Source organism: Sapajus apella, unplaced genomic scaffold, assembly GCF_009761245.1.
Source record: "Sapajus apella isolate SASKATOON/1434 unplaced genomic scaffold, GSC_monkey_1.0 scaffold14, whole genome shotgun sequence".
Lineage (NCBI taxonomy): Eukaryota > Metazoa > Chordata > Mammalia > Primates > Cebidae > Sapajus > Sapajus apella.
This window is the reverse complement of record NW_022436954.1, coordinates 14,092,377-14,116,869: the sequence shown is the minus strand read 5'-3', so window position 1 is coordinate 14,116,869 and position 24,493 is coordinate 14,092,377. Positions and strand designations below refer to the sequence as shown.

Below are 24,493 nucleotides of genomic sequence, written 5' to 3'. Positions count from 1 at the left end.
AATGCATTCATGATTTTATCTATTATGTTATGTGTGTAGGTGTATGAGAGAGACACATATAAAAGAGACATTTTTTCAATAAGATTATATAATTAGATAATTACAAATGCTTAATGGAGTGCATCTGATAATTTTTTATATTTTTATGTGTTAATATGTAATATCTCTTTTCATAGTCATAAATGCTCAATGAAATGGATATTATTATTATTTTAAGTCACATTGGGGAACAGAAAAAGCAAAAATTAAGAGTAAAACATGTCCAATTTTATAAAATAAGTCATAGACCCAGGATCCAACCAAGATCTGACCATAGAAACAGAACTCTTTAACTGGGATACATTTTCGTTCTTATTCTTTTCGAGATGGAGTCTTGCTCTGTTGCCCAGGCTGAAGTATAGTGGTGCAATCTGGGCTCACTGCAACTTCCGCCTCCTGGGTTCAAGTAATTCTCCTGTCTTAGCCTCCCAAGTAGCTGGGATCACAGGCACACAACCACACCTAGCTAATTTTTGTATTTTTAGTAGAGATGGTGTTTCCATGTTGGCCAGTCTGGACTATAACTCCGGACCTCAGACCAAATACCCGCCTCGGCCTCCCAAAATGCTATGATTAGTGGCATGAGTTACCATGCCCGGCCTGACTGGGATACTTAATATTGCTTCATACTGGGTCTGGAAAATAATCCATATTTATTGGTAATTTAATTTGAAATAGAGTGATTCAATAAGCAAAGTTTACTTGTGTATTCTTGACTTTACAGGGTGAGGAAACCCTCTAAATTTTCTTGAGGTCCCCATTTCTCTATTTCTTCATAGACTTTGCACCCCCCAGGATCATATCTAACCCCTAGTTTCCGGTAATTTTATTATTGCTATTTATCATCTAGATAACCATCACTCAAGGCTCTATATTTAACTTGTGGGAAGTACTGACAAAGCCATCTTCTACATTCTTGTTTATGCTGAATCATCCCTGGTGCTACAGAATGAGATAAGACTTTCCAAGTAAGAATCCCTCTATTGTCAGTCTTTGAAAATTACATACAGAGGAATATTTCAGGAAGCTGCAGGCATAAAATGTTGAATCAGAAATCTGGAATTATCTGTTGACGGGTCTGTAATCTCTGTTTAGATATGAATATAAGGATCTTAGATATTAATTTAACAACACTGTAAGAAAATTGTTGCAGCCCATACATAAATATATTCTAAGGCAGTTTATACAGTTTTTAGAACTTTATTATTCATTTTTAAAAATTTACCACTAATTAATGTCTCAAATTTTTATTAATTAAACCAAACCCCTGAAGCCATGTAGAATGTAATCTATTTCAGTTAGTAATTTCCTCCTCTATGCATAGAAAAATGTTTTTTCTAATTTTGGTGTTTGAAAAGTTTTGGATTTCCACTGTGAATAAGGGTGCACTTATTTTCACTATGCAATGAGATTTATTTTCCTCAAATTGTGGTTGAACATAGTTTAATACCGCAGAATACAAGAAAGGTCTTGGGAATAATCATTTGCTCTAGAGATAATATATAGCCATGAGAAGGTATGAAACAATTCATTCTCCAACGAATATACTGTCCTGCTGAAAGCCTATCTCAAGATTCTTATTAGATTGACTTGCACTCTTTGTTCTACAGAATATGAATGTTCATTGACAAAATATCTAATTAATGGAATTTCTCTCATACCTATATTAAATAAATATATATAAGCTATATGTATGTGTATATACATATAGATGTGTGTGTATATATACATATGTATATACATATATTCAGACATGTATGTGTGTGTGCATGTACATTTTTAAGTTAAATGAATGATGTGTACAGTAAATAATTTATTAGGTAGATTCTGAATTACTAAGAAATTTGGCAGGGCACAAAGATGTCCCATTTGTTGGAGGAACACTCGTGGATTATTCTCCATTATATCTGCTAACATCATGTCAACCACTAATAGTGCATGATGTTACCTGTATTTATTAACATCATGCAAAGTACTAATTCTATTTCTAATATATTTAAAATATAATTTGAGAAACAATTTTAAGAAAAATTTTCATGTTATACATTCTGTGTTTGAAAATAAATTTGCAAACTGTCCAAGAAACCTTCCTAGAATGCCATTGAATTCCCAAAGAAAATCACTTTCTAAATATCTGTTCCCATTAAAACTCTGTAAGAATGCATCAAAGTTTTAGAAAGTATGTATTTACATTAGTACTTTCATAAATACTGACATTAATGTGTAAATTTTATTTATCTTTTAATCTCTAGAACATAGCAGTATATGATATCTAGTAGCGTGAATGTGAACAAGTAATTCACTCTTTAACTTGACTTTGATGGCTAGTGTAATCAGTATTCTGTTCTTCACTTGAAAAGAATGCAAATATGAGATTAGAATAAAAATATTTTTATGACATTTTAGGCTGATTAATTATTTAATCATATGATTTTCTTCTCTAATTATTAAAAATAGGCTTATAATGAAAAAGAGATTAGATTTTAAAAGCACACGTTTTTAGTTCCATTACAAAAAGAACCATAATTCCCTATTATTACCTTAAAAATATGAAACTCAAAATATGCCATCATTGGAAATGAGGGATATTTAAGAAGTAATCTTACAAATGTGACTGCTTGCAATACTTAATCCCAGCATATTTCAGTCACTAAACTTTGTATAATTTTTATATAATAGGGACTGTCTACATTTATTCACCATAAAGCCTATTATATAACTGGCGCTGAGAAAAGATTTGTGAAAATAATGCAAAGTGTAATCACAGATATTGTATAAAGGGAGCATAAATAAAGATATAAAATGATAAATAAAAAATTCCTAATTTTTTCTTTCATTTTATTTTAGTTGTCACAAAGATTTGTAACTCCTATTGACTTAGAATTGGAAAATGCTCAATTTCACCGATGTGCCAGAGTTCATTCTTCTGGGGCTAACCAGCCATCGGGAATGGCAAGTTCTCTTCTTCATCGTTTTTCTTGTGGTCTACATTATCACCGTGGTGGGCAATATTGGCATGATCATGTTAATCAAGGTCAGTCCTCAGCTTAACAGCCCCATGTACTTTTTTCTCAGTCATTTGTCATTTGTTGATGTGTGGTTTTCTTCCAATGTCACCCCTAAAATGTTGGAAAACCTGTTATCAGATAAAAAAACGATTTCTTATGCCAGCTGTTTAGTACAGTGTTTCTTCTTCATTGCTCTTGTCCATGTGGAAATTTTTATTCTCGCTGCGATGGCCTTTGATAGATACATGGCAATTGGGAATCCTCTGCTTTATTGCAGCAAAATGTCAAGGGTTGTCTGTATTCGACTGATTTCTTTCCCTTACATATATGGTTTTCTGACGAGTCTGGCAGCAACATTATGGACTTATGGCTTGTACTTCTGTGGAAAAATTGAGATCAACCACTTCTACTGTGCAGATCCACCTCTCATCAAAATGGCCTGTGCTGGAACCTTTGCAAAAGAATATACAATGCTCATAATTGGCGGCATTAATGTCACATATTCTCTGACTGTAGTTATGATCTCTTATTTATTCATTCTCATTGCCATTCTGCAAATGCACTCAGCAAAAGGAAGGAGGAAGGCCTTTTCCACATGTGGGTCCCATCTGACAGCTGTCATCATATTTTACGGTACTCTAATCTTAATGTATCTCAGACGTCCCACAGAGGAGTCTGTGGAGCAGGGGAAGATGGTGGCTGTGTTCTATACCACAGTGATCCCCATGTTGAATCCCATGATCTACAGTCTAAGGAACAAGGATGTGAAAGAGGCCATGACAAAAGTGATCAGCAGATCATGTCAGACAAAATAAAGTCAAATTTGAATTAATTTTGTCTTTTTTTTTTTTTTTTTTTTTTTTTGAGACGGAGTTTCAGTCATGTTACCCAGCTTGGAGTGCAATGGCGCGATCTCGGCTCACCGCAACCTCCACCTCCTGGGTTCAGGCAATTCTCCTGCCTCAGCCTCCTGAGTAGCTGGGATTACAGACACACACCACCATGCCCAGCTAATTTTTTGTATTTTTAGTAGAGACGGGGTTTCACCATGTTGACCAGGATGGTCTCGATCTCTTGACCTCGTGATCCACCCGCCTCAGCCTCCCAAAGTGCTGGGATTACAGGCTTGAGCCACCGCGCCCGGCCAATTTTGTCTTCTATTATTCGTTTGGAGAAAGGTTATTTCCTAGGACCTAAGAACATTAAGAAAAGATACTCTGTAGGTTGAAAAGAAAAATAAATGTGATGCAAATTGAGAAAATATAAGGTAGAATGAATCATTTCTGTTGATGTGAGTATGGAGATTAATTAAATATGAATAAATTAATTAATTGAAATGGTGATGTGTGCCAAATTTCATATGTGTACTAATGGAAATGCTCAAATTTGAAATGAAAAGACATTTTCTGATTCAAAAGTGCAGTTGCATGAATTTAGGTCATATTTATTTGCCCATTTAAAAGCAAATTTGGGGCAGAAAAAAAAACTCAAAATATTTAACGTGGCTTTCCAATATAATGACATAAAATAGCCGTCTCACTAATGCTTATGAGATTTTTTGTTGATTAATGCTTCTTTTACTCCATGGTGTTGGGTCTATTCGGAGACTGATACTTGGAAAATAGCAATACTTTTGTATTTCATGCTTTTTAACCTTCTGGTGTTTCTTAAGAAACAACACGGTAAGTGTCTCTCTTTCACAGATCACAGTAACTGCTGTGTTTCAATTCTAAGACTGCCAGTCACCAAGCTATGGTTTGCCCAGGCCAGTGTCTTCACTCTGAAGAGTAGGAAAATTAGTGGAAGATAGTGTCATTGTAAAAGCAAGCCTCTTCAAATTCCACAGGATAAATTACATGCGGGATATTTGGTACACCTGTGACCAAAATATGGCACTTACATATTCTAATCAACTTTTGCATTTCAAATAAATTCCGTATTTTGGATGCACTATTTGTTGTCATCAATAACATTTTCTGACATAATAATAGGAACATAATTTGACATCTCTCTTGCACCTTATTCACGAAGCATAAGAATGAAGCTGCAACTTATTTCATCAAAGTCTATGTCCTCAGACCAAATGAATAAATATATAATCACCTTCTGTTTTGATGCAAGCAATATATAGCCAAGAAATGCAATTAATACATTTTGATTTCTATATTTAAATAATTAAAAATTATCTGCAAAGATATGAATATAAGACAAAATTGGTGCCATCTAAGAAAAAAAGCATTCTTCTTTTTTATTTAGCTTTCATTTTAAGTTCTAGGGTACATGTACAGGTTTGTTACATAGGAATACTTGTGTCATAAGGGTTAATGGTACAGATTATTTTGTCACCCAGGTACGAAGCCTAGTACCTATTAGTAATTTTTCCTGATTCTCTCCCTCTTCCCAACTTCTACCTTCTCCTAGGCCTCCATGTTTGTTGTTCCTCTCTATGTGTCCACGTGCTCTCATCATTTAGCTCACACTTGCAAGTGAGAACATAAAGTATTTGGTTTTCTGTTCCTTCATTAATTTGCTAAAGGCAATGGTCTCCCACTGCAACTATGTTCTTGAAAAAGACAAGATCTCATTTTTTTCTTATGGATGCATAGTAATCCATGGTGTATATGTAGATTTTCTTTACACAGCCTGTCACTGGTGGGCTTTTGGGTTGATTGCATGCGTTTGCTATTGTGAGTAGTGCTGCAATGAATGTACATTTGCCTGTGTCTTTATAATAGGACAATTTGTATTCCATTTCTGGGTATTTCTGTTTTGAGGTCTTTAAGGAATCAACACACTGTCTTCCACAATGGTTGAACTAAAATATATGAGGCCAAGAATCACATGAAAAAGCTCAACAATCACCGATAATTTTTAAAATGTGAATCAAAAGCCTAATGTGATACCATCTCATACCAGTAAGAATGGTTATTATCAAAAATGCAAAAATCATCAGATGCCGGCAAGATTGTGAAGAAAAATAAACGTTTGTGCTCTGTTGGTGGAAGTGTAAAAAAGCATTTTTATTTGTCCATTTTTTAATTTTATTTACCTCAAAAGAAACCACAAATGCAATGAACTCATTTCTACATACATACACATAAATCATGAGCAACATTGTAAAACCTTTTGCATACATAAACAAATTGCTAATTTAGGTTCAATTATAGTGTTATCGTGTCTTTGGTTGAAAATTGTTAAACTTCTATAGGCTTTTCATATATAAGGTACACAAGGTTATTTTGGGATTACTTCAAAGCTAAAAGTAATATTTTTTGGCAATACAAACATTTATTTGCCATTTGGTGGAAACTCTTGATATGCCAAATTAGTTTCTTATTATTAATACTTTTCAAAATATGTTCTGAAAGCATTTTATATTTTATCGCTTGCGGCGAGTTGGCAGGTAAATTTGAACCACCTTTGTTACCTCTTTTTTTCCAAAGGTGAAATTCATTTTCTATTTATTTTCCTTTTTATTTTTTCTTGTTAGACAGAGTCTTGCTCTGTTGCCCATGCTGGTGTGCAGTGGCCTGATCTCCGCTCACTGCAACCTCTGCCTCCTGGGATCAGCAGTTCTCCTACCTCAGCCTTCCAAATAGCTGGGATTACAGGTGTGTGCCACTACGCCCAGTTATTTTTTTTTTTTTGTATGTTTGGTAGAGATGGGGTTTTGCCATGTTGGTCAGGCTGGTCTTAAACTCCTGACCTCATGATCCTCCTGCCTCGGCCTCCCAAAGTTCTGGGATTACAGGAGTGAGCCACCATGCTCAGCCTCTATTTATTCTTTTGGAGAGTTAGTTTAGTGTTACATAAAGAATGATTAGTTAAGGTCAGTGGTCAAATCGTTTTTCTGAATGTGGTAAATATACACTATCACCAAGAAAATGTGGTACATATGCACCATGGAATACTACACAGTCTTAAAAAAGAATGAAATCATGTCCTTTTCAATAACATGAATGCAGCTGGAGGATATAATCCTAGGTAAATGGAGGCTGGAACAGAAAACCAAATACGGCATATTCTCACTTACGAGTGGGAGCTAAACATTGGGTACTGGTGGACATAAGAATGGGAACAATAGACGCTGGAGACTATTATAGTGGGATGAAAAGAGTGGGGCAAGGACTGGAATACTAACTGTTCTGTACTATGCTCACCATCTGGATGATGGGATCATTTGTATCCCAAGCCTCAGCATCATATAATATAATATAATAAAAATTGAAATTTTTTAAAAAAGAAAACATCAGTCCTATAACTGCAAGAAACTAAATTCATAAACACATTTATTAACTGGAAAGAGGATCCAGAGTCTCAGATGGAACAACAGACCTGACCAAGAAATTGTTTTCTGCCTGGGGAGACCCTGAGCAGCAGGCCCATTTAATCTTTACCTGAACTCATAACCAATAGTAATTCCAAAATAATAAATTTATGCTGTTTAAGTTGTTTAAAAAAAATAAAGTCCCCAAAAATGTATATCAGGATAATAAGGAGAGATTACAACTCTTACGTACAGTTGGATAGCCAGACTTTTATGTCTAAAGGAAAAATGAAATGGTGGAAAATAATGAATAGCTCTGCCATGAGGATCACAAAAAAATATGTCCTTAGCAACCAACAGAATGGGAAAAAAAATTTGCAGTCTACCCATCTGACAAAGGGCCAATATCCAGAATTTACAAAGAACTAAAACAGATTTACAAGAAAAAAACAAACAAGTCCATTCAAAAGTGGGCGAAGGATGTGAACAGACACTTTACAAAAGAAGACATAAATGAGGCCAACAAACATATGAAAAAATGCTCATCATCACTGGTCATTAGAGAAATGCAAATCAAAACTACATTGAGATACCATCTCATGCCAGTTAAAATGGCGATCATTAAAAAATCTGGAGACAACAGATGCTGGAGAGGATGTGGAGAAATAGGAACAATTTTACACAGTTGGTGGGAGTGTAAATTAGTTCAACCATTGTGAAAGATAGTGCGGCGATTCCTCAAGGACCTAGAAATAGAAATTCCATTTGACCCAGCAATCCCATTACTGGGTATATATCCAAAGGATTATAAATCGTTCTACTATAAGGACACGTGCACACGAATGTTCATTGCAGCACTGTTTACAATAGCAAAGACCTGGAACCAACCCAAATGCCCATCAATGATAGACTTGACAGGGAAAATGCAGCACATATACACCATGGAATATTATGCAGCCATCAAAAATGATGAACTCTTGTCCTTTGTAGGGACATGGATGAACCTGGAAACCATCATTCTCAGCAAACTGACACAAGAACAGAAAATCAAACACCACATGTTCTCACTCATAGGTGGGTGCTGAACAATGAGAACACATGGACACAGGGAGGGGAGCATCACACACTGGGGTCTGTTGAGGGGAAATAGGAGAGTGACAGCACGGGGTGGGGGGTTGGGGAGAGATAGCATGGGGAGAAATGCCAGATAAAGGTGAAGGGGAGGAAGGCAGCAAATCACGCTGCCATGTGTGTACCTATGCAACAATCTTCCAAAACCTGTACCCCAAAACCTAAAATGCAATAAAAAAAATATGGCCTTAGAATGTCAGATTGTGAAGCCCATTTCTGTAAAAACAGTCGTTAGCTTGAGTAGCCCTACATTTTGTACCTCATCCTGACTTTTTAGAAGCAATTATGGGTGGTTTAGAAACAATTTTCATACTTTGCTGTCAGAATGCAAATTTCTGAAAGAGTATGTATCCCACCTACCTTTACTCAGATCCATTCTTAGTTGCTAGGAAAGTGAACAATGGTAAATTTGCATGAACAGCAATGCTTTCTGTGTTTGAATTAGTCCATCTTCCTAGAAGCATTATTGCAACTGTATTTTACTTCTCAGAGTCAACTTGTACATATTAGTTGAATTGTGCACTCTCATAGTCGGATTATCACATCCTAAATAAACTAACTCTTCAGCAATCACCTTTATCTTACACTTACCTTTATGAAATTAGCTTAGCAAGAGTCACCTAGGTAAACAAATTTCCATTGTTATCTGTAGCAAGAATATAATGTAGAACAAGTAAGCTATGGAAGCACCAATCTAGACAGTGAGGCTTTGAAGATTTTTAACCAGGCCCAAATGGGACACAATTTAGAACTCTGTCGGTCACATTTGAACACATGCCCAGTTCAGCAGCATTTAGTTGAACAGTGCTTCTTGTCTGTTTCATCAACTCTAGACACTTAAAGCCCGATTAAAGTTGCTATATACAGAGTCAAAGAATTAAATGTTAGTGAAAAGGAGCTGGAAGCAAAGAAAAGTTTCAAATCATACTATCAACCAATGATTTAATGAGACATTATAGTATTGCCAAATCTCAGACTATTTGTCAGAAAATTTATATTGGCTCATCTTTTCATTATGATAAGGGCAGGAAAATCTTTTGTCAGAGAGAGTTCACCTGATTAACATCAGAAAATGTGTGAATGAGTACACATCAAGAAGTAAAGTTAGGGTAAGAAAACAAACCATTGAAACAAAACATTATTAACTATCAAATTATGCAAAATTATGACAAACAGGATTATATTACTAGTTTAAAATTCTAAGTATAATTGCATTTTCAAAATTTTAAACACTTTTTAGGTAAACTGTTCATCAATATTCTATGGTCATGAAAAATAAATGAAGTGTTTACTTTGTTCTGGGAGTTTATGTATTTCACATGAAATCTAGTTTGAGAAGCATGTAGATGTATAAAATAATCTGGGAAATAACATCCAACACTAACAAGTGTACCTCCAACTTAACATGTATATATCTACACTTACTTGTCAGTTCCTCCAGTGACTACACTCAGCCCAATTTTAAGCATATTGTGAATGAACATCATGTAATCTTTTATAATATGGGCGCACATGTAGGAGAAAATATGCTTAGCATTTGGAGTCCATACATAAGGTAAAGCATCACTCTGTTACGTTGAACCTCACAGTGTATGAAAGAGTTACCTTTACATAGCACTGTCTGAGCTTCGACTTTTACATGTGACCATTTATAATAGGATCCTATTTATAATAGGGACAACAATATCCCCTGCAGTTTTATTGCCTCACGAATGTCTTGGTGATTGCTTTGTTGACTGCTTCTTTCACGTCCTTGTTTCTCAGACTGTAGATCATGGGATTCAACATGGGAATTACTGTGGTGTAAAACACAGCCACCATTTTCCCCTGCTCTACAGATTCCTCAGTGGGTCTCCTGAGATACATGAAGATGAGAGTCCCATAAAAGAGAGACACAGCCATCAAGTGGGACCCACAGGTGGAGAACGCCTTCCTCCTGCCATCGGCAGAGCGCATGCGTAGCACAGCTACTACAATGAGAGTGTAGGAGATGAGGACCACTGAGAGGGAATACGTGAAGTTAATTCCAGCTATAACAATCATTGTGATTTCTTTGATGTGCACTCCCCCACAGGCAATCTTGATGAGAGGGGGATCTGCACAATAGAAGTGATTGATTTCAAAGATTCCACAGAAGTACAAGCCATAAGTCCATAGTGTGCATATTAGGCTGACAGAGAATCCATAGACATAAGGCACAGAGATGAGTCGAACACACACAGTCCTGGACATTTTACTGCCATAAAGCAGAGGGTTGCAGATGGCCATGTACCTGTCAAAGGCCATCACAGCCAGGATATAGACCTCCACGTGGACAAGGGCAATGAAAAAATAGCACTGCACCAAGCACCCCACATACGAAATGGTTTTTGTCTCTGATAGTAAGTTTTCCAGCATTTTAGGGGTAACATTGGAGGAGAAGCACACGTCCACAAAAGACAGATGACTCAGGAAAAAGTACATGGGGCTCTGAAGCTGAGGACTGATGCTAATCAAAATGATCATACCAATATTTCCCAACAGACTGAGCATGTAAACAGCTAAGAACACCACAAAGAAGAGAACCTGTAGCTCTTGACGACAGGTCAGCCCCAGGAGAATAAATTCTGCCACATCCGTGAAATTAGGCATTGCCTTAGTATAGACCAAGTCTGTGTCGCCTATGGAGAATATTTTTTTAAAAAGGAGGTAAATGGATTTGTTTTATTCTGGAAACTTTGAGTTGCATTTACCCTTATTTTAATTCAAATAATTTAAAAACAACGTATACTTTGAAAAATGTATAATACAGGGTTTAAATACACTATATGTAAAATGAACTGAATACGTAACACAATAGACATTGCAGTTTTAGTTCTGATCTAAGTTCCCCTTTTGCTGTAGATGTCCATGATTGTAGTTTCACCTTTTTGGCTCATCATAAACGTCAAAATAGGTAAAGAGCTGCAGATGCTGCAGTCAGAGATTTTCCTATGTAAAAATTTCTAATCTCCACTGATTTTCTCTCATTAGTAGAATTTGACTTAGGTTAGTTTTATTGCTGTGTTAAGCATAAAATATATGAAATAAAGCATTGTGGCATCTAAGAGACATAAACTAACACTACTTCATTTTGTTTCAGTCACTGTGTGACGTGTTTTTCTTATTAATATTTAGGTTGGTGCAAAAGTTATTGTGGGTTTTGCTGTTACTCTCAATGGCAAAAAATGCAATTACTTTTGCACCAATATTAGTGTGTTTTGTTTACCTTGAAACTCTTGAGGCTGTCTTGCTTAGTAGTTACATTTAACAGAAATTCAGAGATAGTTCTTCATATGATTTCTACATGCCCTGATCTCTAGATGCACTTCACATAATACAATAATCCAGAATTATTTAAACTCTCTAAAAAATATTTTTCTGGAGGCAACAGTTCCAGCCTTGTAATATGTTTAAGAATAGCTAACTGCTATTGAATGTCCATGAAAACTCTGGCATGCAAACATTCTACAAAACAGGTTTTATTTGTATGCCTGTTTTACAAATGAGGAAGCTAAACACTGAGACATTAAGAAAGTCTTTCTGGGTCAGAAATCTACTAATTAGCAGGAATGAGATACAAAAAAATATTACTTCAGTGTTGTATGTTTAATAATCTTCTATTGCTGCCTTTTTGACAGCCTCTTCTACCATTACATTTCATTTAAAATTCGGTTTGCTTATCCTCCACAATGGGAGGAAGTTATCTCTTTAATAGTTCATCTTTAATAGACTTTTAAGAGTTTTGGTTATCCAGAGCAGCCTGGACCACTAAGATAGTAGATCATTGCAACTCTCTACTTCTCCAAGTTTAGGTGATTTCATCATTTCTGGATCAGATGGCAATGATTTCCGGGAGAAAATAAATTTAATACCTAAATGTGTATCACCTATCAAAATAATCAAGAAGATTGAAATTGTAATTTATAAATAGAAAACCAAAATTCATTTCTATTAATATTTTAGGAACTATCCCTCAAGAAAAACAGTGAAGATATAAATTATTGGACCAATCATGCCCTCTGACCCTATATCCCCACCTCAATTCACATATATATTTAAACAATATTATGAAAGTTAATAGTTTTTGTTTGTAAAGGAGAATGAGACGACAAAAAAATGAAATAAAGAGCTTTGCAAATCTGCATTATAATAAGCTCATTCTTACAAAGTTTTGAATAAACCGGGGATAGAAGTATAAAAAGTTCCCAGTAATATAATTTCATAGAAGAAAATACTCTGATAATAAATAAGACTGTGAATAATGTGTTAGGTTCCTCTTCAAGACAGAGACTGAAATTAAAAGATTTGACTGCATCAATCTCTATTGCAAAAAGTGAAGAACTTGCAGACCTACCTTCAGCACAGAGAGTAGCAAATGATAACTTCTCACTATTTATAATAGTACATTAAACATAGGAACACTGGGATCATCTCCCTAAAGGACTCTCCAGGTAATTACGAAAGGAATAATATGTAAAATTCTGTACACAGCTCAGGGGTAGAAGCAGTTAAGGAACATGGATGAGAAGAAAAAGTTTTAAATAAAGTAGGCCAAAATTCTTGATCATAACATAATCTTATCTCTCAATTTCACATGGGCTCTGTCCTCTGTTATTACACATTGACAACCATGCATTTCAGCAATTATATTTATATAATATAAATTTACATTGTATAAAATTTACATTATATAAAATTATATTATATAAAATAATTACTATATAAAATTATATTATATAAAATTTCAGTGATTCCCTTTCTTTCAGGTTGAACAACTGTTCTAAAAAGCACCATCTGTCAGTATAGATGATCATTCCAATGTACGTCCCATGCATCTCTTGATTGTGTTTAGATGTCAGATACTCAGAGTATAAATCATTAGCAGAATGACTACAAGTAGAAGTCATTACTGAAGTCAGACAGGTCTGGAATTATACCTTTGCTATACCCTTTTCACTATGCTGCCTTGAACAAGCAATGTACTTTTGAGTCTCAAAGTACTCATCTGTAGAATAAGGAAATTATTATCTTACATTTTTGTTGAGGTGATTTTAGAATAATATAGGGATAACTCTCTTCCCAATGCCTGTTGTATGTGAGACACACAGAAGTTCTCATTATTTGTGCAGTTTTACCTCTAAACAGTTTACTGGTATTATCTTACCACTTCTTTAGGGTTGTGATTAATATTATCCTTACATTGAAGGATAAAATTATTCCTATGTGAAATAAGTATGATGTATCGGGCTTGGTGGCTCTTGCCTATAATCCCAGCAATTTGGGAGGCCGGGGCAGATGGATCACCTGAGGTCAGGAGTTCAAGATCAGCCTGACTAACGTGGTGAAACGCCATTTCTATAAAATTACAAAAATTAGCCAGGCATAATGGTGGGTTCCTGTAATCCTAACTACTTGACAGGCTGAGGTGGGAGAATCACTTGAACCCAGGAGGCAGAGGTTGTAGTGAGCCAAGATCATGCTACTGCACTACAGCCTGGGTGACAGAGCAAGACTTCATCTCAAAAAAAAATTGTGATGTTAATTTTTTCCTTTTTTAATTTTAGGTTTAGGGGTACCTATGCAGGTTTGTTATACAGACAAAGTGGGTATCACTGAGGCTTAGGGTACAGATTATTTCATCACTTAGCTAAGAAGCATAGCACCTGATAGGTACTTTTTTGCTCCTCTCCCTCCTCCTACCCTCCATTCTGAAGTAGGCCATGGTGTCTGTTGTTCCCCTCTATAGCTCCCACTTATAAGTAAGAACATGTGGTACTGGCAAGTTTAGATACTATCAAGCAAAGAATGTGGATGCAAACTTAGATTATGTAAACTCTAAAATGTATACTTCATCAATTTAGTCTGGAAAATTATGAACAGAATTGTGCTTGGGCAAAGTTTTTTGGTGCTAAACTACTCAGAATTTATAAATTTCTTCTCACCTATTTTTTTTTATTTTTTATATGCTCAAGATAGCAATCTTTAACAGTGTTTGGAAGGCTTCTCCAGATTTGGACAGAGCACAAAAGAATAACTCTTGAGAAGGTTTCATTTAATACACTCTTGATGACATATGGCAAGTTCTTGGTATTGACACCCGTGTGGCTGCAGGTGGCATGAATCATGGCTTGTCTGGATGTGTCTTCTGCAGAGCCCATTCTCTCTATCTTTTGCTAGTCTGGACTTGCTTGAGTCAGGACTCATGTTGCTAATTGCAGAAAACCAGCAGTCTCTATGAAGTTGTGGTGTTCTCAGAGTTCAAAATACAGAGCCTTCATTAATTGTGTTTATCACCCATGTTTTTTGTTTTGTTTATGTTTGGTTTTGTTTAGTTTTCTGAGATGGAGTCTTGCTCTGTCACCCAGGCTGGAGTGCAGTGGCACTATCTCGGCTCATTGCAACCTTCTCCTCCTTGGTATAAGCGATTCTTCTGTCTCAGCCTCCCACTCCCAAGTAGCTGGGACTACAGGTGCGTGCCACCACACCCACCTGATTTGTGTGTGTGTGTGTGTGTGTATATATATATATATATATATGTATAGGCTTGTACTTTAGGTTCTGGGGTACAAGTGCAGATCATGCAGGATTGTTGCACAGGTACACACATGGCAATGTGGTTTGCTGCCTCCACCCCCTGTCACCTACATCTGGCATTTCTCCCCCTGCTGTCCCTCCCTTGGCCGCCCCCCACCAGACCCCACTATTGAGAAAGTTTATTAGATGAGTTTGACACTAGGCAATTTTAACTTCATATACAATATCTCAAGAAAATGTAGACTGGAAAAGAAGAAAGTGTGTGTGTGTGTGTGTGTGTGTGTGAGAGAGAGAGAGAGAGAGAGAGAGAGAGAGAAAGAGAGAGAGAAAGAAAGAAACATAGAAGAGAAACAGAGAAAGAGAAAACTTGGCTTCCTGATTAGATGTCAGAAATGCTTAAATATCATTAAGCTGATAGATATAGAAATAGGTGTGATAATACTATCTATTTTTAAAAGTATTTTCCAGAAGTATCTTGAAGTTCGAATGGAAAAACTGCATTAAGCTCTGCCAAAGAATGGAGACTCATGAAAATTATTAGGCAGAAATGGCAATGGGATCAAAGTTTACAACCTTAAAAGTAATTATATGGGTGACAAAATGTGACTTGTCCAAGCTCATCTACAAATTTGCTTGAAATTTGGAAACTGAAACCAGAAACGTAGTTTGACCACTGACCTTGACTCATTATTCTTTATGTAACACTAAACTAACTCTCCAAACAAATAAAAAGAAAACGCATTTCACCTTTAAAGAGATAACAAAGATGGTTCAAATTTACCTGCCAACACGCTACAAGTGATAGAATGCTTTCAAAATACATTTTGAAATTTATTAATAATAAGAAACTAATTTGGTATATCAAGAGTTCCCCCAAAATGGCAAATCAATGTTTTTATTGCCAAAATAAACTGCTTTTAACTTTGGAATAATTCCAAAAGAATTTCCTGTACCTTACATATTAAAGTCCCTCAAGGTTTAACATCTTTCAGGCACAGACACAGTAATACTACCATTGAATCTGAATTGGCAGTTTGTTTATATATACAAAAGGTTTTAAAATGTTGCCCATGATTTATGTGTATGCATGTTGAAATGAGTTCATTGGATTTGCGGTTTCTCTTGAGGTAAATAAAATTCAATAATGGACAAAGAAGAACACTTTTTTAGACTTCCACCAATTGCATATAAACGTTGCTTTTTCTTCACAACCTCAGTAGCATCTGATTTTTGCAGGGGTGGGGGCTTTTTGGTAGTAGCTATTCTTACTGGTGTGAGATGGTATCTCATTGTGGTTTTGATTTCCATTTCTTTAACGATCAGTGATGTTGAACTTTTTCATATGATCCTTGAACTTATATAACTTTGTTCAACCACTGTGGAAGACAGTGTGGTGATTTCTCAAAGACCTCAAAACAGAAATATCCAGCAATTCCATTCCTGGGTGTATACCGAAAAGAATATAAATTGTTTTACTCTAAAGAAACAGGCAAGGGTATATTCATTGCCACACTATTCACAATAGCAAACACCTGTAATCAGCCTAAAAGCCCATCAGTGATCAACTGCATAAAGAAAATGTATACCTTTGAATACTCTGCAGCCATAAGGGGAAAAAAAGAGATTTTGTCATTTAAATGAGAACATAGATTGAGTTAGAGACCATTATCCTTAGCAAACTAATGCAGGAACATAAAACCAGATACGTCATGTTCTCACTTAGGAGTGAGAGCTAAATGGTGAGAGCACACGGACTCATACAGGGGAACAATACACATTGAACCCTATGAGAGGGTAGAGATTGGGAGGTGGGAGCAGATCAGGAAAAATACCTAATGGATACTAGGTTTAGTACCTGGGTACAAAATAATCTGTACCACAAACCCTTATGACAAAGTTTACCTATCTAACAAACCTCCACATGTACCCACGAACTTAAAAGCTAAATATAAAAGAATGCTTTTTTCTCAGATGGCACCAATCTTGTTTTATATTCACATCCTTGCAGATAATTTTTAATTATTTAAATGTAGAATTCAAAATATATAAATTTCTTTAGCTATATATTGTTTGCATCAAAACAGAAACACCAAAAAGTTAAAAAGCATGAAATACAATTACATTACTATTTTCAAAGTAGCAGTCTCTGAACAGACCCAATCCCATAGAGTGAAAGAAGCATTAAACAATGGGCAATTTCATGTTTTGGGGGTTTTTGGCCCAAAATTTGTTTTTAAGTAAGCAAATAAATATTTCCTAAATTAATGCAATTGCACTTTTGCATAAGAAAAAGTATTTTCATTGCAGCTAGGTATTTGAGAAATTTCCATTAGTACACCTAGGAACTTTGTCACACATCATCTTTTCTATTAATTTATTTGTTCAGTTTTAATTAATCTCCACTACTCACATCAACAGAAATGATTCATTCTACCTTATATTTTCTCAATTTGCATCACTTTCATTTTTCTTTTCAACCCACAGAATATCTTTATCTTAATGTTTCTAGGTACTGGACAATAACCTTTCTCCAAACAAATAATAGAAGCTAAAATTCCAATTCCATTTTATTTTGTCTAACATGATCTGCTGATCACTTTTGTCATGGCCTCTTTCACATCCTTGTTCCTCAGACTGTAGATCATGGGATTCAACATGGGGATCACTGTGGTATAGAACACAGCCACCATCTTCCCCTGCTCCACAGACTCCTCTGTGGGACGTCTGAGATACATGAATATCAGAGTACCGTAAAATATGATGACAGCTGTCAGATGGGACCCACATGTGGAAAAGGCCTTCCTCCTTCCTTCTGCTGAGTGCATTCGCAGAATGGCAATAAGAATGAATAAATAAGAGATCATAACTACAGTCAGAGAATATGTGAAGTTAATGCCGGCAAGTATAAGCATTGTATATTCTTTTGCAAAGGTTCCAGCACAGGCCATTTTGATGAGGGGTGGATCTGCACAGTAGAAGTGGTTGATCTCAATTTTTCCACAGAAGTACAAGCCATAAGTCCATAATGTTGCTGCCAGACTTGTCAGAAAACCATATATGTAAGGGAAAGAAATCAGTCGAATACAGACAACCCTTGACATTTTGCTGCAATAAAGCAGAGGATTCCCAATTGCCATGTATCTATCAAAGGCCATCGCAGCGAGAATAAAAATCTCCACATGGACAAGAGCAATGAAGAAGAAACACTGTACTAAACAGCCGGCATAAGAAATCGTTTTTTTATCTGATAACAGGTTTTCCAACATTTTAGGGGTGACATTGGAAGAAAACCACACATCGACAAATGACAAATGACTGAGAAAAAAGTACATGGGGCTGTTAAGCTGAGGACTGACCTTGATTAACATGATCATGCCAATATTGCCCACCACGGTGATAATGTAGACCACAAGAAAATGATGAAGAAGAGAACTTGCCATTCCCGATGGCTGGTTAGCCCCAAAAGAATGAACTCTGTCACGTCAGTGAAATTGAGCATTTTCCAATTCTAAGTCAATAGGAGTTACAAATCTCTGCGATAAATAAAATAAAATAAATGGAAAAATTAGGATTTTTGTTTATTAATTTATACCTTTATTTATGCTCCCTTTATAAAATATCTGTGATCACACTTTGCATTATTTTCACAAATCTTTTATCAGCGCCTATTATATAATAGGCTTTATGGTGAATAAATGTAGACAGTCCCTATTATGTAACAATTATACAAAGTTTAGTGACTGAAATACACTGGTAGTAAGTATTGTGAGTAGTCACATTTGTAAGATTACTTCTTAAATATCCCTCATTTCCAATGATGGCATGTTTTGAGTTTCATATTTTTAAGATAATTACAGAAGATTGTAGTTCTTTTTGTAATAGAACTAAAAACGTGTACTTTTTAAACCTAATCTCTTTTTTAATATAAGCATATTCTCAATGATTAGAGAAGAAAACCATGTGATTAAATAATTTATCAGCCTACAATGTCATAACAATATTTTTAATCTAATCTCATATTTCCATTCTTTTCAAGTGAAGAACAAAAGACTGATTACAGTAACCATCAAAGTCAAGTTAATGGGTAAGTTATTTTTCCACATTCACACTGTATGTACATATCCTGGATATGGGGGAAGTGATATCATAGATATCACCACTAGATATCATATACTGCTATGTTCTAGAGATTCAAAGATAAGTACGACATACAGATTAATGTCAGTATTTATGAAGATACTAACATAAATCCAAGTTTCTAAAACTTGGATGTGTTCTTATAGAGTTCTAATAGGGACAGAAATTTAAGAAATGACTGATTCTTCATTGGGGATTTAGTGGAATTCTAGAAAAAGGTTTCTTGGATATTTTGCAAATTTATTTTCAAATATAGGATGTATCATATAGGAAACTTCTAGAAAATGTTTCTCAAATTACATTTCTAAGAAAACATTTGTGCTAGGCATGATGTTAATAGATACAGTGGAGAATAATTTACAAATGTTTCTCCATAAAATTGGACATCTTTGTGCTCCATCAAATCTCTTAGTGATTCACAACCTACCTAGTAAAGTTGTTTACCATACACATCATTCATTTAACTTAAAAACTTACACTCACACTCACATACCCATGTCCCTCTATATATATGTATATACATATGTATATATACACACATACATATATGTCTATAAACATTCATATAGCTTGTATATATTTCTCTCATATATGTGCGAGATAAATTTCATTAATTTGATATTTTGTCAATGAACATTCACATTCTGTAGAACACAGAGTGCAAGTCTGTCTAATAAGAATCTCGAGATAGCCTGTCAGCAGGACAGTATATTTGTTGGAGATGGGATTGTGTCATATCTTCTAATAGCTATAAATTGTCTCTAAAACAAACAATTATTCCCAAGATCTTTCTTGTAATATGCAGTGTTAAACCGTGTTCAAACAAAATTTGATAAAAATTTATCGTTATTACTGGTTAGTAGTTACCAAAAACTTCGGAGAGTAGGCAGGAGGTAACTTTCATTGTGAAAATAAATGAACACTTACACATTGATCATCCAAAACTTTTCAACCACAAGCTTGGAAAGGAAATTTTTCTCTGGATAGAGGAGAAAATTACCAACTAAAACAGATTACATTCTACATGACTCCAGAGTTTTGGTCTAATTAATAAAAACCTGAAGCATTAATTAGTGGATAAATTTTTTAAAATGAATAATAGTTGAATTTCTGAAAACTATATAAACTGCCTTAGGATATATTTATAAATAAACTGTAAAATTTGTTACAGAATTGTTAAAATCTCTAAGATCCTTAGATTCATAAGCAAACAGAGATTACATACATATCAACTGATAACTCCAGATATCTGATTCAACAATTTATACCTATGGCTGCCTGAAATGTTCTTCTTAATGTAATTTTCAAAGACAAGCAATAGGGGGATTCTTATTTGGAAAGTCATATCTCATTCTGTAGTACCAAGGATGATTCAGCACAAACAAGAATGTAGAAGATGGTATTGTCAGTTCTCCCCACAAGCTAAATACAAAGAGCCCTGAGTGATGGTTAGCCAGGTGATGAAGAGCAATAGTAAAATTAAAGGAAACTAGTAGTTAAATATGATCCTAGGGGGTGCAAGGTCTTCAAAAAATAGATAATTGGGGAACTCAAGAGTATTTAGAGGATTTCCTCACCACCTGATGTCCAAAATACACACGTCCTCTTCCTTTACCATATCACTTTATTTCAAATTAAATTACCAATAATATGAATTATTTTCCAGACCAGGTATGAAGCAATATTAAGTAACCCAGTTAAACAGTTCTGTTGCTATCATCAGACCTTGGTTGGATCCAGGCTCTATGACATATTTTATAAAACTGAACATGTTTTATTCTTGTTTTGTTTTGTTTTTACATTTTCTGTTTCTCAGTATGACTTAATAGCAATAATAACATCCATTTCATTGTTTGCTTGTGATTATCAAGAAAGATATTATATATTAACACATAATAAATATAATAATAATTATCAGACACATTCCATTAATCATTTGTAATTATCAAACAATATAATCGTATTGAAATGTATCTCTTTGATGTGTCTCACACACATATACACATAACATAACATAGATAAAATTATTAATGCATTCCTATAAATCATAAAAGAAATAAAATCTACAATGCAAGCTTCACCTGACAATTCCAGATAGATGTATTTTTTAGCCAACATGAGAATGAAGAGAAATATTTCCAATAAGGATATAGAGTTGAAAAGTGCATGCTATATGTGGGAATGGTAAACACCTTCAACTTGACACAGAGAAATTGGGAGAAGCTCACAAGAGAAACGCCTCCCTCAAGTGCTTGCCTTAGAAAACAAGGAGCAATTAAGAATTTTTCCTTAAAATGACCCCTTGGGAAGTACATCTCTAGAGAAAAAGCCACCTGTTGAGTGTGTGGGGTTTTTTTCAGTGAAGAGGTCTTTTTAAAACGTAAGTGAGTTCATATCACTGCTTCGCTAGGAATCCTCCAGAGGCTTCCCACTTTTCTAAATTAAGTATATTAAATCATTGGTCACTCATCCCATTACGCCTCTGATCTTTCTTCTTTTTTTGTCTCTGACCTCATATTTCATACATGTTTTCATTGCCCAAAATGACTTCTAAGCTATCTTTGAAACACTTCTTGAATGCTTGTTTTTTAGTCTCTTTTCCTACTGCTATAGAGATAACTACCCAAGACTGCGTTGTTTATAAACAAAGAGTTTAATTGACTCACAGTTCCATGTGGCTAAGGAGGTCACAGGAAACTTACAATCATGGCAGAAGGCAAAGAGGAAGCAGGCATCTCTTCATAGAACTGCAGTAGAGACAATGGCGAGCAAGAACAGGGAAAGCTGCCTTGAAAACCATCGGATCTTATGAGAACTCACTCACTATCACCAGAACAGCATGGGAGAAACTGCCCCCAGGATCCAATCACCTCCCATCAGATCTCTCCCTTAACACCTGGGGATTACAATTCAAGATGAGATTTGGGTGGGGACACAAAGCCTAACCATATCAGCTTGCATTTATTATTATTCCACTGGCTTTCACATCTGCCCAGAACCTTGCACCTCAAAAATCTATGAAATGAATTCCTTAACTACCACATGTGTTTTTTACTCAGCTATAACCTCTTCAATAAAATCTGCTGTCACTGTCAGGTGTACCTACATCAGGTGTACCCCTTTGCTCTTTTATTCCGCTTTATTATTCTCCATAGCCCCACAGTCTAACACAATCATTTAAGCATTACACTAATTGTTTACAAATGTTTCACACCACACACTGGAATATAAGCCTCATGAGATCAAGAACTTCTTTTTTTCTTTGTTCATTGTTAATTTTTTTTTTTTTTTTTGCTCATTGATAACAAATAACTAACACAGGACCTAGTACATAATAGTCACTCACCTAATATGTGTAAAATGAATCAATTAATTAACTAAGCAAAGGTTTAGAATGATGAGAAAGACCAAAACAATTTTATGTATATTATTATTGGCATTTGAAAATTAGTGGGGATAGCTGGATTATTAAATAAGTGATGATGCTTAATTTCAATAAAAATTAAGCCTAATTATTGCCTCAAATCATATACAAAAATATATTCTCGATGAGTTAAATCAACTGTAAGTATTTTGAGTGTTCATGCATTAGGTGAACTTTTATATGACTGGTTATGTAGTCTACCCATATTAGTTAAAATAACACTGGCAACCATAGCAGTCTCTGAAAACTTGATGGCTTAGTACAGCTGAAGTTCATTTCTCGATCATATAACAGGCAAATGTGCATGTTGTCAGGAGATCATCACAGTGATTCAGTGACCAAATATTTCACCCTGTGACTGTAAATCATCATTTGGGGCCTCAGAGACATTTGTTTGCAACTATGGGTGGGACAGACAAAAAATAAAAGATGAAATACAGGATGAATCCTGGAAGACTTTTATGGCTGGGCTTAAAAACAGTATACAATTCTTCTGCATTTATGCTCTTGAGTAGACCTCAGACACTTGGACATAGAAACTGCAAGGAAGCTGATAAATATATCTAGCTTTGTAGGGTTTTGTTTTTATTTTATTTTTTACTAAAAAGGAAGAGGAAGTTGGACTTGCAGACAATATAACAGACTTTGCAAACCCACATTTAAAAAAGGATCTTTGTATAATAACATTAGTGAAGAAACTAGAAAGAACAAATTGATATGTCTGACTACCTAAACATTAAAAATATAAATATGTTCTAAAGCACCACCAAAAGCTTTAAGCAAAACACGTGGCATATATAACTAATAATCAGTTTATTTATGTAATTAACAAATATTTATTAAGGTATTATGTAGGGAGTTTATGATACTGGTATTACAGTGATGATTAAGTCAGAAATGATCTTTTCTCTGATAGAAGTTAAAACTCAGCAAAATTCAGTAAATTTCAGAAAGTAATTAGGATAATCACTTCATTTCGAAATATATGAATTGTCCAAGAAAGAAAAAATAAGCAACATCAACAAACAGAATTCAAATGCCTGAGGAGCATGTTATAACATTTAACTTCACCAGTACGTAAGCATATTTAAAGTATAATAGTGAGGAAATAATCTGCCTTTCAAATTGACTAAGTTTAAGATCTATTGTCAGGATATAGCTAAATAGAGGAAAAAGGTCTGTTGATGAAGTAGGCATTTATAAAATTAAATGTAATAGAAGGGAAAATAAGATACTACACAAAGGTATCATATGATAGGATATAATATACTAATATAATAAATAAAATAAATTAATATAAGTAATATTATTTTTATGTAATACCAAAGTTTGGTACTGAAAGAAATTTCTGAAGAGGAACTTATAAAAAATTCTGATCAAGTTAACTACTCTGAAAAAAGCACACAACTACAAGCACTCGCCCATACCCTGAGCGTATATACATCTATGTATGAATACATAGATGTATATATACATAAACACATATGTACATGTGTCTGTACGTATTTATAATGCACAATTTTGCTTTCTTTGTGAAAGCTTCAGTTTAATTTTTTAAATGTCTTTTTAAAATTATTGCTAAATAAGCGATGATGACTAGGGCATTTGTCCCGACAAGAAATATTATACATTTTATACGTTCACAATCAAACTCAGCTCTTTGTGCCTTAAATTGCTTTTCAAAGCAAAGTTTTTAAAAACTGAGGCAACATTATGATAAAATAGCAAAGAATAAGGCTCCTGCTGCACAAAAATTATGATTTATTAATTTTAAAGTTAGATGGGCCGGACGCGGTGGCTCATGCCTGTAATCCCAGCACTTTGAGAGGCCGAGGCGGGTGGATCACAAGGTCAAGAGATTGAGACCATTCTGGCCAACATGGTGGAACCTCATCTCTACTAAAAATACAAAAATTAGCTGGGTGTGGTGGT

At 34.9% G+C, this 24,493-nt stretch overlaps 3 protein-coding genes across 3 annotated transcripts; 1 reads left to right on the top strand and 2 right to left on the bottom strand.

Moving 5' to 3' along the window:
* The first annotated feature begins 2,929 nt into the window (after nucleotides 1–2,929).
* LOC116554423 (olfactory receptor 5M3-like) lies at nucleotides 2,930–3,862 on the top strand. The gene has a single exon (XM_032282395.1). The coding sequence runs from the start codon at nucleotides 2,930–2,932 to the stop codon at nucleotides 3,860–3,862; it is 933 nt and encodes a 310-aa protein (XP_032138286.1).
* A 6,281-nt stretch (nucleotides 3,863–10,143) lies between these two features.
* Nucleotides 10,144–11,076, bottom strand: LOC116554421 (olfactory receptor 5M9). Its single transcript, XM_032282394.1, has one exon. It carries the CDS (start codon nucleotides 11,074–11,076, stop codon nucleotides 10,144–10,146), a length of 933 nt encoding a protein of 310 aa, XP_032138285.1.
* Nucleotides 11,077–17,576: 6,500 nt separating this feature from the next.
* LOC116554420 (olfactory receptor 5M3-like) lies at nucleotides 17,577–18,499 on the bottom strand. Its single transcript, XM_032282393.1, is given in 2 exon segments — nucleotides 17,577–18,418; nucleotides 18,421–18,499. Coding segments are annotated over 2 exon segments (921 nt in total).
* Between the last annotated feature and the right edge of the window lie 5,994 nt (nucleotides 18,500–24,493).